At 37.2% G+C, this 18,130-nt stretch overlaps 3 protein-coding genes across 5 annotated transcripts in view; all 3 read right to left on the bottom strand.

Moving 5' to 3' along the window:
• The window catches only part of LOC116289738 (uncharacterized), a 147,410-nt gene that overhangs the window by 66,338 nt on the left and 62,942 nt on the right, over positions 1–18,130 (bottom strand). The window lies entirely within an intron of this gene.
• LOC116294505 (uncharacterized) lies at positions 1,584–9,001 on the bottom strand. 3 transcript variants are annotated; one of them, XM_089038426.1, is made up of 2 exons: positions 8,957–9,001; positions 1,584–4,852 (listed from the first exon to the last, which is right to left on the bottom strand). In XM_089038426.1, the coding sequence occupies exon 2, from the start codon at positions 4,848–4,850 to the stop codon at positions 1,716–1,718; it is 3,135 nt and encodes a 1,044-aa protein (XP_088894552.1). In that variant the 5' UTR covers positions 4,851–4,852; positions 8,957–9,001; the 3' UTR covers positions 1,584–1,715. The 3 variants fall into 3 exon arrangements, with proteins under 3 accessions (XP_088894552.1, XP_088894550.1, XP_088894551.1); XM_089038424.1 differs by lacking the exon at positions 8,957–9,001 and adding an exon at positions 7,648–7,697; XM_089038425.1 differs by lacking the exon at positions 8,957–9,001 and adding an exon at positions 6,758–6,965.
• LOC116290861 (melanocortin receptor 5) lies at positions 13,242–14,893 on the bottom strand. The gene has a single exon (XM_031697975.2). It carries the CDS (start codon positions 14,877–14,879, stop codon positions 13,824–13,826), a length of 1,056 nt encoding a protein of 351 aa, XP_031553835.2. The 5' UTR covers positions 14,880–14,893; the 3' UTR covers positions 13,242–13,823.

The raw sequence follows: 18,130 nt of genomic DNA, 5'->3' as shown, positions 1-18,130 counted from the left end.
ATCCTCAACAAATGCTTTGTGGCAGTGAATGCAGTGCGTGGAGGGCTTTCCCGGCTTTTCCCCCTTCTTAGCATACTTCCCGCATTTAAAATGAGCTTCTCCTAAATACTTTCCATCTTCATCCCACGCTTTCTTGGCTCGTCTTCCAAACTGGAGAAGCGTATGTTGACAAATGTGGCATTTCTTTGCCTTGGTAAAAGCCTCCTGGTTCTCTTTGGTAAATACCATCTTCTTTGGGTGTCTTAATTGTTCTCTTATCTCTTCCTCCTCTTCTCGCAATGCTTCTAGAAACTCATTAGCTGCGTTCTTACCTCGGTAAATTACAGGAGGGTCGGCCTTACCATCTGATCTGACTACTATGTAACCAAAGGAGCAGATCTCGTGTAATCCCACCTTATCCGTGGCACCACTTTTCTGCTCTTCCTTAGTTATCAACGCTTCAAAGTCTGCATATATCACGTAAGGCACCTGCATCTGCTTTTGATGGTCTGAGTACGCTAGGTTCTTATCTGTGGGCATCTGGATCCGTTGCGCCACTTCTTCGACTCCGCGACATATTTCGTTGTGATCCTTTAGAGCTTTAACGCTGGTAAAGGATAATAAGCAGCAATCACAGAAGTATTTCTTACCTTTGTGTTTGGTGTGTCTGTAAAATAGTCTGCTAATGTGTTTAACCCACGAATAATGTCCGCCGTGGTAGAAAAGGTGTATTCGTTCTCCTTTACTCTTTGACAACACTAGTGGTACTATCGTTTGGTCTCTGACTCCGTAAACGTTAATTGCTAAATCGTTTATTTCCTCAAATATGGGGATGTCTATCAACTGCATGGGAAATTCCACACCGTCCCACTCTAAATCATCTGTTGGGTACTTGCTTGTCCTACAGGGATCCTTATCTACTGGATACAGTGCGGATCGTATTGCCCACATAAAGCAGCGGTTGTCGTCATTCTTTACGTTCACTATGGCTTTCTTCCTTTCTACCCACGTTGGTAGCGGTACGTAACTCCCCCCTCGTATGGGTACGTACCTGGCCATACTTATCTCTATTCCTTCAACCTCCTCTACTGTCCAACCCGATCCTTCTTTCGTGTAGTTAGACAGCGACTCCATTATTGCTTCTAAGGCTTCGCTGAGTGACCTACCCAGATTCGTGGACTCTAATATCACTAACGACTTCGATCGCAACATTGCTGCCGTCATTACCTCGTCTTTTGACAAACTTACTTCTACCATTATACTCGCTTTCAGGGCTCCTAATTCTTCTATGCCTTTTCGAAGAGTCCTTTTAACCTTCCTTTCTGACTGACGCCAAAACTGTCTAACGTCAATCTCACCGTTACCGGGTATTGACACCGTGCTGAAGTTGCTTTGGGATTCCATCTATATAATAGGAAATATTTTATACCTAATACCAAGCACTTTTTAGGTCGTCGTAGTCGTACTCACAGTCCTGACAATGCCAAAACAATTTAACCTTAGTCTCAAACTTCTTACCACATCCACAATTATAACTGCTCATACACTTCGTCTTCATTTTCAAATGCTTTTTCAAATCCGCTTCTTTCTTAAAAATTCTCTTACAATCTTCGCACTCCATATATAGACTAACATATTTTACATAAACACGGGATGCGGGTAATCGCGGTACGAATCGAGGGGGGTACTTTAGGCGGGTAATCCTCCGGTTGTCGTTGCGCTGGAACCCCCATCCCCTATACTACTAAATAAGGACGGACCGGATAGTGTGACATACAAATGCATATCTTTTCTAGTAGTGGGTACACGGAAATGGGCTGCTTTGTCCTGTCATAGTGATATAGTAGCATTTCTCGGTAGTTGTAGATATTGTTCTCTTTAGGTGGTGTCTGAATACCGGACAGAATATTCTCAATCCTCCAATTCATCATCTCTACTTCACCATCTTTAGTGGTAAAGGTATTTACATTTTCTGGCTCGTCGCGTTTCCATGTTCTTGTCACCACAATATGGCCTTTGCAGCTAACGTCCATTACAGTACTATCTTCACTCACTGTAATGATGTTATGTAAATGTCCCGTTAGTCCTTCAATGACATAGACCTTGTTGTCATGACAGCCCTTGATGACAACGAAGCAACCCTGATGGTTTCCAAACACGTGACATGTTTGCATTGCATCATGGGGAAACTTGTATTGACTGATCACTTCAAATGTTGTTGCGTCTAATAACTCAATCTTGTTCCCATCTTTTTGGGCAACAAGGATGAAGTTGATGCTCGGTGAGGTGGTTATGAGCCTTTTGCCAGGAAAGGATTTCGACGTGATAAGGCGCCCATCAAGGTGGAACGTATATACTGCAGTTGACAGTGTAACTGAACAATATAGGAAAACAGCTATAAACCCATCCTTACATTTAAGTAGATACTCTAGTACACCGTGTGTGGACTTTGTAGTCTGCATTAAAATCTCATCAAAATAAGGAAAAAGTGGTTTTGGCGGTGTTTCTAGACTTAATCCCTTCGCATGCGCAGCTTGATGAACGAATGCAAGGTAACGACCAAATGAAATGTCACGAAAAAAGCGGCAAGAAGGGAGGTGAAAACGGCTGTACGAAGGAAAACACATTGTAAAACATTCACGTATTTCATATAAAGGACTAGATATGTCTTCATGATTGCCAATAATGGTGTTTCCAATATTTAATGCAGTCAGGAGGTAAATGTTAGAAAAGAATCCATACTTATCTTCTTTGACTATTGATGAGCGTTTACCTAGAAGGTGGCAAAGAAATCTTAGAGCATACTTCTCGCTGTCTGTAAGATACAATGGTTTGTCCAGATCTTTTTTTCCGTTTCGTATGTCACCCAAGACATCATTACACTGACTGGCAAGTACTTCTTCCCCGTCTTCTACACGAACACTGAAGTCATGTTCTTCATCTTCTTGAAGGATCAACCAATCAAATACTGACTTGTGAAATGCTGTCACGTGATCCCCCTCAACAGGAAACAACCAATGTAGTGAGTTCAACGCATCTTTTCTTTTCATTTTCTCTTCGCGTGGGACTTCACGCTCGCTCTTGAGACAAAGAATATTGTAAAACATGTTCTTTGGCAAAGGGTTTTCGGTTGCCACAACAGCTTCAAGCATCTTGTAGAACCCTGCCTTCTCTGATAGGTAAGGTAGTAATACTCCTTTAAGACGAGAGAAATAATCCTCATACACTGATGAGATCCCATTAGGAAACAGCTGCAAAACTTTCTCCGGTGATGCAACATTTTCTCTTTTCAAATAGTCGATGACAAAGAAAGCCACTAAGAACAAACCTTTTGTCATTTCCACTAGGTTCTTTACAAGATTTGCATTGTCGTCATTTTCGCATTGTGGATAGAGGGCTTTAAGCTCGAAGCTCAAAAATGTTTTAAGATCTTTGATATTAGATTGATCTTCTGGTCTCATTTGTACAGCAACAATTGAACCAATTGCAGAGGTATTTGTTGATGGTCTACTGGTTAGAATAAATCGAAGCCATGAAGGGAAGCATGACAGTTTTTTCCTTAATGTCTTTAGTAGTTCATCTTTTGGATCATGCGAACACTCGTCTAGAGCATCTATAACAACAACCAAGTGAGAGTCTTTTTGTTCCACGTTACACAATGGTTCCTCCAGCAAAATGGTTAACAGTTCCTCACAGTTCATCTCGGAAACCTTCTTACCCAAATCTGTTCGCAGTTTGTTTTCTAAGGCCTCTCGATAACCAGTAACAGTGCCACACATCTGCCTTGCTATGGACTGCAGCATCAACCTTGGATTGTTTCTAGTAGAGTTACTGAACTGAAAGAAGTGACATCCTGCAAGACATCCAAGATCCTTGTATGTCTGACAGATCTTAGCAGCAAGAGATGATTTGCCCATACCTGGACCAGCGGTGATTAGCATTATACGCGAGTCTGGTTGGTCACTGTCAACATGGGATTTGACTTTACCTAGAATCCACTGGCGAGTGTTTGGGTGGAAAACCTTACATTTTGTATTTATTTCTGGTCTAAAGTCGGAAATAGCCAGCTCTTGGATCTGTTGATTGATTTGTCGTGCTTCGATACACACATTCCAGACGTCATCTACTTTGTCCTTAATATTTGCTGTGTCTGACTTGAGGTCTGCTGTGTCTGACTTGAGGTCTGCTGTGTCTGACTTGAGGACTGCTGTGTCTGACTTGAGGTCTGCTGTGTCTGACTTAAGGTCTGCTGTGTGTGACTTCAGATCCTGTAGCTGTGTTTTGACATCCTTATCTGATATATACCAATCGTTGAGTAACTGCTTGTAGTCTTTCACTCCCAAAGAAGCAGACTTCAAATCATCTATGTCATCTTGACTCAGTCCCAGTGATAGGAGAGCAGATGAGATATCTTGCCAGTGTTTTTCAAAGTCATCATCATTGATGTCAGTATTTGGTTTGTGTGCTATTGCATTGTTTCTGTAGTACTTTATCCTGGCAAGGTTAGCCTCTAGTGAGTTGTCTGCTACAGGTGGTAAGACATCCCATCCATATGCTGGTGGTGCAAGTCCACAAATATTTCTTAGAAGAACAAACAGTAGAGTGATATCAAAGTCTTTAGATTGAGGGTCGCTCCCATTTGGTGGATACAGTTTGTCCCATTGCTCGTTATTCAGTACATTCCCTTTTGGTTTCTTCAGCTTTTGTAGTGTTGTCTTGTAAGCATTTAAGAAGGCTTTCAATAAATATGGTGGATATTTACCATCAAATACAGAACAAACTGCTTGTGTGCCTCCATCGACTAGCAACCTACAAAGCTTGGTGTAGTTGATCTTTTCATCTGTTTCTTTGCACCAGCTTGCCGAGGCCATCACTAAGCAAGGAAGTACAAAAGTAATGATAATTAATGCTTTTATGATTTCTAAATTTCTTACACAGTTACTTTTACTAAACTTTATTTCAGCTAGGTCTAGTGTGATTTCTTTACTTGAGCTGAATGGCAAGTGTTAGTTCTATAGAAATATGTGCTGATGATGGAAAACCAAGAGCAATCAGATAGCCCTTCATTGAAGGCTGGTAATGAATTTCAATAGATGTAATCAGTTGATTGATAACTGGAACATTTAATGATGAACAATAAAGCAAGTTTAACAAATTCACGTCTGATGATAGTCATTGTCTATATGATCTTCTACCCGAGCAGAGAAACCGCAAACTGCAGAATCGAGGCCGTAATTTACGATTTTGGGCGACTTAGAAAATTTTGAGTATAACTAAAATACCGTCAAACATTTCTTACAAATACGAGATCGAAATAAATATAATATAATGAAATTTCTCATGATGCATGACGTTTATTCATTAATTGCATGCGTATATTGCAGCGACAGTTGCAGTGAGGCGAATCCAACTGAATCACGCAGACCAAAAGATCAAGTGAACAAAAAAACCGCACTTACCATCAATCTGAAGACATAGAATAAATTAGGAATAACAAATGGAACTGTGACGCAAATTAAACATAATGAGGGAATTTTTTTTCATTATGTCGATAGTGAACTACTTCGTGACTATAAAATACAGACGAACGATGATCAAAATAAACCATGACGTCATCCGGCCGAATCCGAGGGAGGATGAAAAGTACCCCCTAAAAATAACCCCCTTTTGCTCAGAAGGGAACTCGAGCCTCGATGTTGTAGAACGCCCCCTCCCCTACGGGCCCAGGGCAGCCCGACGGGGCCCGTGATGCAGAATTCCTATTTGTATACTACTTTTATTCCTAATAAGTGATTCAACAAGAATTTTAAAAACGAGGTCTTCTCTCTTTCGTTCCTGAATTAATTGTGGCAGTCAGTAAAAATTGTGGGGGGTAGCCTGGCTCCGCCGGCTCCTCGCTCCTCATGTTGCAGAACTCTCATTTCATATCTACTCAAACCCGACTCAAAAATAACATTTCGAATTCACTTAAATATTTGAGCCTAAATATTTCAGAAATTATATCCCATTGTTTTTGAAGCGATATGATACTTCACTTTAAAAAACGTTTTCTCCGAAGTTTGGATAGGACAAGTTGTAGAAATTTCACTACAATCTAGATGAAGTTCTGGGCCATTGATGTAGGAAGTTTAAAGAAAAAACTTTAGTCTTTAGTCGTTTTGAAGAAAATAGCGAAAATCTCATATTTCATTAGTAAATCATTCTTTATTTATCAAGTTTTTAAAAGTTGATGTTGATTTTCGAAAGGTTTATCCGCAATACTTGGAAAACGAGACGTGAAAACTTCAGTCAAAGCAATCCATTCAATGGTAAAGTTTCTACAGTGCGATTTTTTAAATTTTGGGTCGAATTATAAAGCAGAGTCATAACTTTTTTTCTGCCCTTGATTTCCCAATTACATTTATGCACAGGCTGCATTTGTACTAGATGATAATATTCTGAAAATTTCAGAAAAAAAAAACCTGATGAGGGGAAAAAGCCTAAAACTAAAAATAGCACTGTTTGATTTTCGGCCGTAATAGGCTAAACACTTTGAAAATCTTAAAATAAAATACACTGTTAGAATCTAGCATTATTAAAGTACAACATGAAAGATTTAGTTAAACTGTTTCAAATTTTGGAAAACATATACAAATATGCTTTACAATATCACAAATCACTGCAAATTTTCGTGGGAAATCAATCAGTAATTCAAATTAGTATTGAAATTTCACATTAATTCATTCTCAAATACCATGAAATCTTATTTTTAGGTCAATAGAATAAGGACGAATCTTACCTTTTAGCGAAGCGAAATTTCTGACTCAATAGATAGTTCTGCATAAATTGTTAGCGGAGATGATTCAGAGTTCTTGGAATTATGATGAAAGCCATAAACTAGCTGTTGTATAATGCAAGTGAAGTGTGGAGCCTCCTTTTCAGACTCGTCACGCGTGATGGTTGTTATTTGTTTTGATTTGTGCCTCACTGAGCTCTCTGAGCTCTACCACAATAGGTAGATAAGCATTTGTCACAAATAGGTAATGATTATGTTTTGTCTCAGTGGGTAATCGGTGTGATATATTACGTGCGTCAATGGCCGACTGTTTTGTTTCGTTTGCCTCAGTGTATATGGGCGGTGGCGGCAGTCCAGTGTTCGATTGGCAAAGTCTGAGCGCATAACAGCGCTAAAAAAACTCATGAAAGAACATTGTCTTCCCCGCAAAATGTTACTAAATCGTTCGGGACCTTCATGAATGCTTCCAGCAATAAATAAGTTTGTGTTTGACATAATTAGAGCACGAAAAAGATGGCTTATTTTATCTTTTAGAAGAGAACCTCGGTAAACAGCAAATCGACCGTGCTTTAACGTCACACAAATTCATGATAAGACCCACTGAACGAACAGTCCTAAATTGACGCACTAGTTTTGCGACTGAAGTAAGCGAGAATAAAATTGTCCAAAATTCGCTAGCAGACACTACTCTAAAATTTTCAAAAATGCTGTTCAATCCTTTCCGTGCCTCCAAAATATACTTTATAATGTCACAAAACCGCTCTATAAATTTTCGAGGGAAATGAACCAGTAATTTGAACAGTAATTCAAATTAGTATCGAAATTTCACATTAATTCATTTTCAAATATCATGAAATCTTATTTTTAGGTCATAGAATAAGGACGAATCTTACCTCAATAGATAGATAGTTCTGCATAAATTGTTTGCGGAGATGTTTCAGAGTTCTTAGAAGTTATGATGAAAGCCATAAATAAACGATCATCCGCAACTACCCCCCGACCCCCTCCAATTACAATACTGGTACTAATCCCTCTCCACTTATAGTTTATTTTGTTCTCTATTTTTGCTCTTCTATATTGATTGATAGACGTGACATTATAATGTATTTGATATCTCGGAAAAAGGAGTTTACTTAGATGACAGAATATTGAAGTCGAGACTTAAATATCTAGCATAATGGACGAGGAGGAATCCAATAGGTGTTTTATTATATCAAACAAATATTTTTTTCAATAAAAAGATCACTATAGTGCCATAACAATAAGTTTATTAACAGTTCAATAGGTTGTTCGCCCAATATCGCAAAATTATTTATTTATTTATTTATTAAGCTTCCAACAATTAAACTGTTGCGGAGAACTAGACAGGTGACATTCCACCTATAGGATGGTCTCCAACTAAAATCAAGAAAGGAAAAAAAATGGCTAAGCCCTACGATTGGAGCAGCGGCATTTCGTCACCCAAGAACAGGTATTAGTGGTCTCAAAGGAAGACAAACATTTGTCATCATAATGACTAACAAGTAAGCGCTTGAAGGACGGTGCAGAGAGAGCTTGCTTGAGCTCAGCCGGCAGATCATTCCATAAGGGAACCACACGATTGAAGTAAGATGAAGCAAAGGTCTCAGTCTTAAATATAAAAAAGTTATAAAGTGGTCCCATATTTGCTCTCCTTGTACGTTTGGAAGGGATATAAACGCTCAAAGATGTCTGCCAATTCTCTTCGCATGGACAGTGGCAAAAGCTTGAGGAAAATGATATTTCTAGACTTGTAGACTGCGTCAGAGCGTAGGATAAAACTCGTTGCTCTGGCATATGATAACGTTTTTTCATTAAAAAATATGTATACATTAATCCCCTATTGTTCAGATTGTTCTTCTATTCTTATTGCGTCGTTTCCAATTACTAAAATAAGGTGCTTGGCCGGGTATTCTGAAGTTGCTCCGACATTTGTACATGTTACTATTCCAATTCCTTTTGCTTACATTTTCCATCTATCAATTATCTTATTAATATAGCTGTATTTCAAATCATTATGTAAGGATGTAAAGAATTTTAAGCGATCTTGGAAGATCGGAATTAAATTTTATGCATGACTATTTGAAGAAAATTGAAACAAAATACAACATCAGACAAGATCTTCTCTCGTCTACAATATATTAGATATGTTCCTATTCCTATCCTTAAACATTCACAACTTACCTGAATGTATTTTAAGCCATGTTCAAAGCCACACAATTCACAAATACTGTGATATTTTCCTCGATAAACTTATCTACTCGACTCGACTCAACATGTCTGGTCAGAAAGTAGATACATACTTCGTGTAATCTGTCATATTGCGACTCATCGTAGAAACAAGTGGGAAAAGAACATTAAAAATTAGATTCATGAAGTATGGAGGTTTTTCAAAAGACACACCTAAAAGTGTGACGTCTTTTCTTGCTCTATCACGTGACGTTATGGAGTTGACTCAGGACTGAGGGGCAACTAGCGTATGTTATGTCAAAACATGTCAAAAGAAGTCCTCAAACTATTGTATTTGACTCTTTCTACGACATGAAACCAGAAAACAATCAAAACAACCTCCAGGATTCTACGAGCCATTAAAAACGAAGCTAGTACAGGAAGTGACGTCATTGATAGCAACCTACTCATCTGCGTATGAAAAAAGGACTTCCGGGTCAACAACTAGCATTATTAAAGTACAACATGAAAGATTTAGTTAAACTGTTTCAAATTTTGGAAAACATATACAAATATGCTTTACAATATCACAAATCACTGCAAATTTTCGTGGGAAATCAATCAGTAATTCAAATTAGTATTGAAATTTCACATTAATTCATTCTCAAATACCATGAAATCTTATTTTTAGGTCAATAGAATAGGGACGAATCTTAACTTTTTGGCGAAGCGAAATTTCTGACTCAATAGATAGTTCTGCATAAATTGTTTGCGTAGATGATTCAGAGTTCTTGGAATTATGATGAAAGCCATAAACTAGCTGTTGTATAATGCAAGTGAAGTGTGGAGCCTCCTTTTCAGACTCATCACGCGTGATGGTTGTTATTTGTTTTGATTTGTGCCTCACTGAGCTCTCTGAGCTCTACCACAATAGGTAGATCAGCATTTGTCACAAATAGGTAATGATTATGTTTTGTCTCAGTGGGTAATCGGTGTGATATATTACGTGCGTCAATGGCCGACTGTTTTGTTTCGTTTGCCTCAGTGTATATGGGCGGTGGCGGCAGTCCAGTGTTCGATTGCAGTTTGGCAAAGTCTGAACACATAACAGCGCTAAAAACACTCATGAAAGAACATTGTCTTCCCCGCAAAATGTTACTAAATCGTTCGGGACCTTCATGAATGCTTCCAGCAATAAATAAATGTTGTGTTTGACATAATTAGAGTACGAAAAAGATGGCTTATTTTATCTTTGAGAAGAGAACCTCGGTAAACAGCAAATCGACCGTGCTTTCAACGTCACACAAATTCATGATTAACAGTTCAATAATTTGCTCCCCAATATCGCAAAATAAAAGGTGACATTCCACCTATAGGATAGTCTGCAACTAAAATCAAGAAATGGAAAAAATGGCTTAGCCCTACAGTTGGAGCAACGGCATTTCGTCACCCAAGAACAGGTATTAGTGGTCTCAAAGGAAGACAAACATTTGTCATCATAATGACTAACAAGTAAGCGCTTGAAGGACGGTGCAGAGAGAGCTTGCCTGAGCTCAGCCGGCAGATCATTCCATAAGGGAACCACACGATTGAAGTAAGATGAAGCAAAGGTCTCAGTCTTAAATATAAAAAAGTTATAAAGTGGTCCCATATTTGCTCTCCTTGTACGTTTGGAAGGGATATAAACGCTCAAAGATGTCTGCCAATTCTCTTCGCATGGACAGTGGCAAAAGCTTGAGGAAAATGATATTTCTAGACTTGTAGTCTGCGTCAGAGCGTAGGATAAAACTCGTTGCTCTGGCATATGATAACGTTTTTTCATTAAAAAATATGTATACATTAATCCCCTATTGTTCAGATTGTTCTTCTATTCTTATTGCGTCGTTTCCAATTACTAAAATAAGGTGCTTGGCCGGGTATTCTGAAGTTGCTCCGACATTTGTACATGTTACTATTCCAATTCCTTTTGCTTACATTTTCCATCTATCAATTATCTTATTAATATAGCTGTATTTCAAATCATTATGTAAGGATGTAAAGAATTTTAAGCGATCTTGGAAGATCGGAATTAAATTTTATGCATGACTATTTGAAGAAAATTGAAACAAAATACAACATCAGACAAGATCTTCTCTCGTCTACAATATATTAGATATGTTCCTATTCCTATCCTTAAACATTCACAACTTACCTGAATGTATTTTAAGCCATGTTCAAAGCCACACAATTCACAAATACTGTGATATTTTCCTCGATATAAACTTCTCGACTCGACTCAACATGTTTGCTCAGAAAGTAGATACATACTTCGTGTAATCTGTCATATTGCGACTCATCGTAGAAACAAGTGGGAAAATAAAAATAAAAATTAGATACATGAAGTATAAAGGTTTTTCAAAAGACACACCTAAAAGTGTGACGTCTTTGCTTGCTCTATCACGTGACGTTATGGAGTTGACTCAGGACTGAGGGGCAACTAGCGTATGTTATGTCAAAACATGTCAAAAGAAGTCCTCAAACTATTTGACTCTTTCTACGACATGAAACCAGAAAACAATCAAAACAACCTCCAGGATTCTACGAGCCATTAAAAAAGAAGCTAGTACAGGAAGTGACGTCATTGATAGCAACCTATACTTCGTATGAAAAAAGGACTTCCGGGTCAACAACGAAAAAAGGCAATTTATTCTAGAAATATTTTTATTACTTTTTCTTTATGAAAGGATTTGTTATCCAAAGTTCTATGTTTTTCTGCTGAAAGTTAATTTATTAAGATCATTTTCTGATTTATTTTAGCGATTAATTTTTGTCGCCCCTGTCATAGGGCAACAACACAGGGTGACCAGTTCTAAATAGGAAACAACTAAAACACTTGAAATTCTATCAAAAATACCCCCCACCACCACACAAGAGGTTTGAGTTCAGATTATGACAGACAGATGTGCATTGAATGTTGCCAGCCCTGTGTAGCAACACCCTTTGGGACTGAAGAGTTGCTATCTCACGATTTATGAGGGGGGTGGGGTGAGGGGCTTTTTTTTTTTTTTAATTTTATTTAAACATATTTATCATAACATTTGCCCCAAAAGCAACGAGACTTAACAAGGGGGCTTACGTCTATTTTACAATATAAATAATAAATAGCAAAAGCGGAAATTAGAAAATAAATACAATAAATACACAATAAATACGAACTAAAATTAATACAACAATCTTATAATGAGATAACAATAGGGAGAAGAAAAAAAACAACAAAACAAAAAAAACAAAAAAAACAAAAAAGAAACAAAACAAAACAAAACAAAACAAAAACAAAACAAAACAAAACAAAAACAAAACAAAACGAAACAAAAAAAAAAAAAACAAAAAAAAAAAACCAACAAAACAAAACAAAACAAAACAAAACAAAACAAAAACAAAACAAAAACAAAACAAAAACAAAAACAAAAACAAAACAAAACAAAACAAAAACAAAAACAAAACAAAACAAAACAAAAACCGGGTCTTTCTGACTACTACTAGGAATAACATACTTTAAACTACACAACTTTATGATTTAAAAATAATAACCTTTTTATCATATGACCCGTACGGTCCTGCTCGCGCGCTCTAATAAAACCATTAGAAAAAGTCACGTAATGGAGGCCGGACGGGTCGACGTAAGCGGGCCGGAAAAACCCGTCCGGCCCTGCATGAAACCGCGCGCTTTCTATTTTTTAATTATTTTTATTTTCGTGAGGGTCATATGATAAAATGCTTATTGACTGAGTTAGGTCGGGCCGTACGAGAAAATATTTGGCTCTCGGTCATTTGTACGTACCTCGCTGCTCTCGGTCATTTGTACGGCAATACCTCGAGCCAAATATTTTCCCGTACGGCCCGACCTAACTCAGTCAATATGTACATAATAGTTTCATAAGTTGAACGTAATCCGATGGTTTTATGATTGATTAACGTAACCATGGCAACAATTTCTGCGTAAAACCTTTTCAAGGGGTTCGTATGTTCCGAACTTCTGTCGTAAAAAAATGAATTTCTTAGTCAATTCATCATGTAATATTTACTTTTTAGGTCAAGTTAGATGCCAAACGTTATTAAACATTGACTAAATATATATTTCTTAAGTTGTTTATGTAAATTTACCAGCAAAGTATAATTATGTCCACAAGGTCCCCACAAGACAAATATACTGTAAAATACATCAACAAATTTTGGAATCAAAGAGTATTTAACGTTTTACTATTAGAGGTTATTATAGGATTAGTCATTTTCTTTTCCTCGAGTATTATTTCTTTCTTGATGACGACATGCATGCGGTTTTGAACAAAATCATGTATTCTTCAGAGATTTTGCTAGTATTTTAGTGAACTTGTCACTCTCTTGAAAATATCCATATTCATTTGTCTTCCCATGCACAACCTATAAACAAAGAAATGATACTCTAGGGAAATGACACGACGTAGTCTGAAATGAGAAAAGATTGCACCCAAGAAGTGGTCTTCTTGTTCTTCTTGTTCTTCTTGTTCTTCTTGTTCTTCTTGTTCTTCTTGTTCTTCTTGTTCTTCTTGTTCTTCTTGTTCCTCTTGTTCTTCTTGTTCTTCTTGTTCTTCTTGTTCTTCTTGTTCTTCTTGTTCTTCTTGTTCTTCTTGTTCTTCTTGTTCTTCTTGTTCTTCTTGTTCTTCTTGTTCTTCTTGTTCTTCTTGTTCTTCTTGTTCTTCTCCTTGTTCTTCTTGTTCTTCTCCTTGTTCTTCTCTTCCTCCTCCTTTCTTTCTCCTTGTATTTCTTTTTGAATTGCGCGGAAAGAACACTGATTCGGAATCGTCTTTTATTATATTCTAAATACCCAGTGTGTTCATTTGCTATCTTGGCCAGTTCCCTTTTCTCACAAAGTGATGCTTACAGTAACAGTGACATTTTTGCTTCCTTCTTCTCTCTTCAAGCGTTGTGAATTTTCTTCATCGGTTTCCATTTTCAAGTTGTCCCCTTTGGACGTCGTCCCTGGCACTTCACAGGAATCAATCTTGCTTGATCTAAGCCACGTACAAAACTTAAATAAAACTTTTTTGAACTGCGGCATACGCCAAGCGTACAAATAAGGGTTAATCGCAGAGTTTAGTAGGACAATTACAAACTGCAAGTCTCTAAGCCAGTGAATAAATTCGCAGGTGCATTTCGTACAAAAGTTTAGGACGTAAATAATGATGCATGCTGGAGCGAAGCAGAGAATATAGGCGAGTAAGACTAGTACCAAAGCCTTTGTAACCTTCGCTTCCCATTTTAAACTGGAGATTTTCTTTTTATTCACTCTGTTTGCTTGTGTGCTCGAAGCTCTTTGACGGCTTAATGACCTTACCTGTTTACGAAGACGATTGAAGATGCTGACATAGACGAACAATAGTACCAGAAAAGTTAGAAGAACAGCGGTACTGGCGAAAATTAAAGAGTAAAATATATACCCAAATTTAAAATAAACCATACTAAGTCCTATCGATACCAGCCAAATAACCAAGGATAGATAGATACACTTCTTTGTAGACAAATAGCTTTTGTATTTCAGAGGGTAGATCACAGCAACGTATCTGTCGATTGTCAATGCACCTAAAGAGAGGATCGAAGCTGTCGACAGAATGAAGTAAGATATGTGGAGGACCCGAATATCTACGAGGTCTATTTTGAGTGCTTCGCTAAGATGGAATACTGTCGATATCGGATCCATTAAGATTCCAACCAAGAGGTCTGTCATCGCGAGACTTAGAATCAGAAAAGTGAACGGGGTTCGTAGCTCGTGGAATGGATCTTTCAGAATGGCGTAACATATCAGAGAGTTTCCTGGAACAGTTACTAGTGTAAGACCTAAAGACACTGTCGTAGTGAGGATGGAAAGATATCTTGGTGCAGAAACGCCAACACACGAACCACTGACGCTGTCGTTTGACATTCTTGCCTTGACAAAATGGCCAATCTCTTTAAAAAAGTCTGCGGCAAAATTTAAGGCACTTAATTGAAATGCTTGATAATGCTCTCTTAAAAGGTCTGGGGCTCCAACGTAGACTTTACATCGAAACTCCAAGCTTTTGCGTATATACCTTTTGTACTCTGGCCAGAAATAAATCCAATTTTGGATGATATAAAAACCTTGATATGAAAGATGAATAATTCGGTAGCCGGATATTGCAAGGATAATTAGCTTTAGCCAATTTGTAAATAGATAATTCTGGTATGCGTAGAACGAAGATGATCTAATTGAAAACGCGATATCCGAATTAGTATTTGAAATAGAACTCAAACTTTACCACATATTTTTGTTTTCTAAGTTGTCGCCGGTTTCTTCTAACTTTCTTCCAGATTTCACGATTTTTTGTTTTCACTTAACTTTAATCAAGTCGCCAAAAGACAGAGTTTCGTAAAAAAATATTTTCTGAAGGCTGTTTTTGTTGAATGCGGGTTTGAAATGTTGACAAAGATATATGTGATCAAGGTGACAGATCTGTAATTAGGAGAATGGTTATTTGAAAAGTATAATAGCAATAGCTGTAGTGCTAAAGATATTATTTCTAAGCTGTTGGGAAGACAAGTGGTGATGACTAGTAGAATACTAATTTGGACTGCGTCAGTGTTTCTGAATAAAACAGTCGGAACTTGTGGATAAATTGAATCACCGTAAGAAGCTTTGTGAAACTGACGTTTCGGGCGTCAGTCCTTCGTCGGAAAAGTGAAAACAACCTACTAAAAAATTATGACTGGGAAGAGCAATAGAAATGTTAGAAATTTGATAATCATTTAGCAGAAACATTCTTGGTAGGGAGGGCCGAGAGAAGGAAAGAGAAAGGAAGAAAGAAAGAAAGAAACTGGATGGATAGATAGATGAACTGGAATGAATGGATGGATGAATCGAAAATAATGACTAACATAATGAATAACAATAATGACAATAATGAAAGATGGATGGACGGACGGACGGACGGACGGACGGACGGATGGATGGATGGATGATGGATGGATGGATGGATGGATGATGGATGGATGGATGGATGGATGGATGAACCGTTGTATGGATTGGTTAATCCATGATTTAGAGATATATTATATAAAACCATACTACCATAAGGCTTTTTTGCATTTTTAGATATTTTTCAATAATGTTTACGGTTTTTTTTTATTCAGCTGTAACACATCTGCCATCACACGTCAACTTCTCAAATTGTGTAAAAATAATATAAGCGAAGTCTTCCAATATTGTATGACACAGGAGATAATTATAACCATCTTGTTCCATAATTTATTGCTTTGGGTGAGTTTACCAGAACTATTAATTGTTAATCTGAAATGTAATGGAAAGAAAGCCCTAACGTGTTATCTTAATCACTAGCTATAGCACTCAACGTTGTATATTAAATTATAATAATGTTTTTTAAACAGTATTAGACCAATAGTTGGCCTGCCTACCTGCCTGCCTGTCTGCCAAATCCTAGACACACTAATACGATCCCAAATTTCTCTTTTTCTCACAAATATTCTTTGTATCATGTTCATTTAAGAAAATATGCAGAAAAAATTAAACAGTTTTATAGGCAGGGATATATTGGATATATTGGATATTATGGATTTGTCGTTTTTTCTCAAAGAAATTTTATTTTTTAACTATATATATTTTTTAACCGTTTCAGGAGGTTGGTGATTGCGCGGGAGGCTGTTATAAATTTGTTTTCTATACCGGGCTTACAGAAACCTGTTATATGGGAATTCTCCTATACAAAAATGTCCCAAAGCAAGTTAAATAGTTAAATATGGGATTGGATATTATGGATTTGTCGTTTTTCAAATAATTTTATTTAAAAGCGTTTCAGGAGGTTGGTGATTACGCGGTAGGCGACTTCAATTTTTTGTTCATATACCGGGCTTACGAAAACCTGTTATACAGGAATTCTCTCCCAATAGAATCCACTAGATAATGAAAATCATTATTCAGTAATTATAAAAGATGAGAGCAGATAATTAAGACGATCGAATGATGACACTGATGTCTTTGATACTCATAGTAAAATAAGCAGCCGTGATAAATTCTCTACTGATTTTCATTGCTGTTCTAAGTACTTGAAATAAAAGCGAGTATCTACATAACAATAGATATCCCATCATGCTCTGTATATATTAGCTTAAACACTCCCTTTTGTGTCACTCTCATCTACGACGCCTTTGAGATAGTTCGACTTCCCACCCACCCGCCCATTCACCCACCCCCCCTCCCACGCGACGCGTAGCGGAACTGTTTACTCGCCAGTACACCGCTGTGCACTCATGTGGCCAGCTCTCCATTTTTCACACATCCCATATCTAAATAGGTATACTCGTATGTATTGTTAGTACTTGGAATGTATATTACTAATTGAAAAGCGCTCTTCATTAATATCCACTAAAAAAACAAAACCTTCCGCTCCGTTTTCTTGTCTTCGATTTGTCATAAGCTGTCATTAAGAAGAGATAACTAGCTAAAAACTAGTGTGAGCTACGTCGGTGTTTCTAACTAAACAGTAATGATAAAAGGGTAAATTATACATCGTGAAAAGATGAAAAAACTTACTGACGTTTCGGACGCTACTCCTTCGTCGGAGTAAAAGAGAAAAAAGGCGATAGAAAGGAGTGTTTATATACCGACAACAAGACAAAAGCAACCAATGGGAACAAGGTGGGTAAGGAAACGAAAGAAACAATCAAAAGACAAGAGAGTGGGTTAGTTAAAAGCAAAGCGTTCATTAATCCCGTTGGAAAGTTGCAAGTGTAAGGTAAATCTTTGATCCTTCCTTCACATAATCACTTCGTAGTATATTAAATTTCACGTTCAGAATAAAAATAAATATTTACCTACACATAGTTGTTGTTCCGGGGCCTGTTCAAACAATGAACTATGATTACTGTCCAGTCTGAAGTATATTAAAGGAGAAAATTAGAAGAAATTATATATTTTTAGTAAAACAGTGCTCGGATTTTTTTTCAAAATGAAGAAAATTTTATTTTAATAAAAAGTTTTTTTGAATTTTACTATTATTTCTCCAAGCTTTTCCTTTATTTTTGTAGGGAAAAACATTCCCTTTTTACTCAGTATTTCTTCGAGTTTTCTGGAGTCATTTAAGCGATTGATATGACAAGCCTTTGCACAGCTTACCTGAAAGTGAACGTGTTGTCTTTCTT

The sequence above is a fragment of the Actinia tenebrosa genome, unplaced genomic scaffold, assembly GCF_029948245.1.
Source record: "Actinia tenebrosa isolate PJP-AT-01 unplaced genomic scaffold, QUT_ActTen_1.0 PGA_scaffold5__44_contigs__length_20552954, whole genome shotgun sequence".
NCBI lineage: Eukaryota > Metazoa > Cnidaria > Anthozoa > Actiniaria > Actiniidae > Actinia > Actinia tenebrosa.
This window is presented reverse-complemented; position numbering and strand designations above follow the sequence as displayed.

Bases quoted from the DNA above. Each gene is read 5' to 3' on its own strand.
- LOC116294505 (XM_089038426.1), bottom strand. From the start codon at position 4,850: ATGGCCTCGGCAAGCTGGTGCAAAGAAACAGATGAAAAGATCAACTAC.
- LOC116290861 (XM_031697975.2), bottom strand. From the start codon at position 14,879: ATGTCAAACGACAGCGTCAGTGGTTCGTGTGTTGGCGTTTCTGCACCA.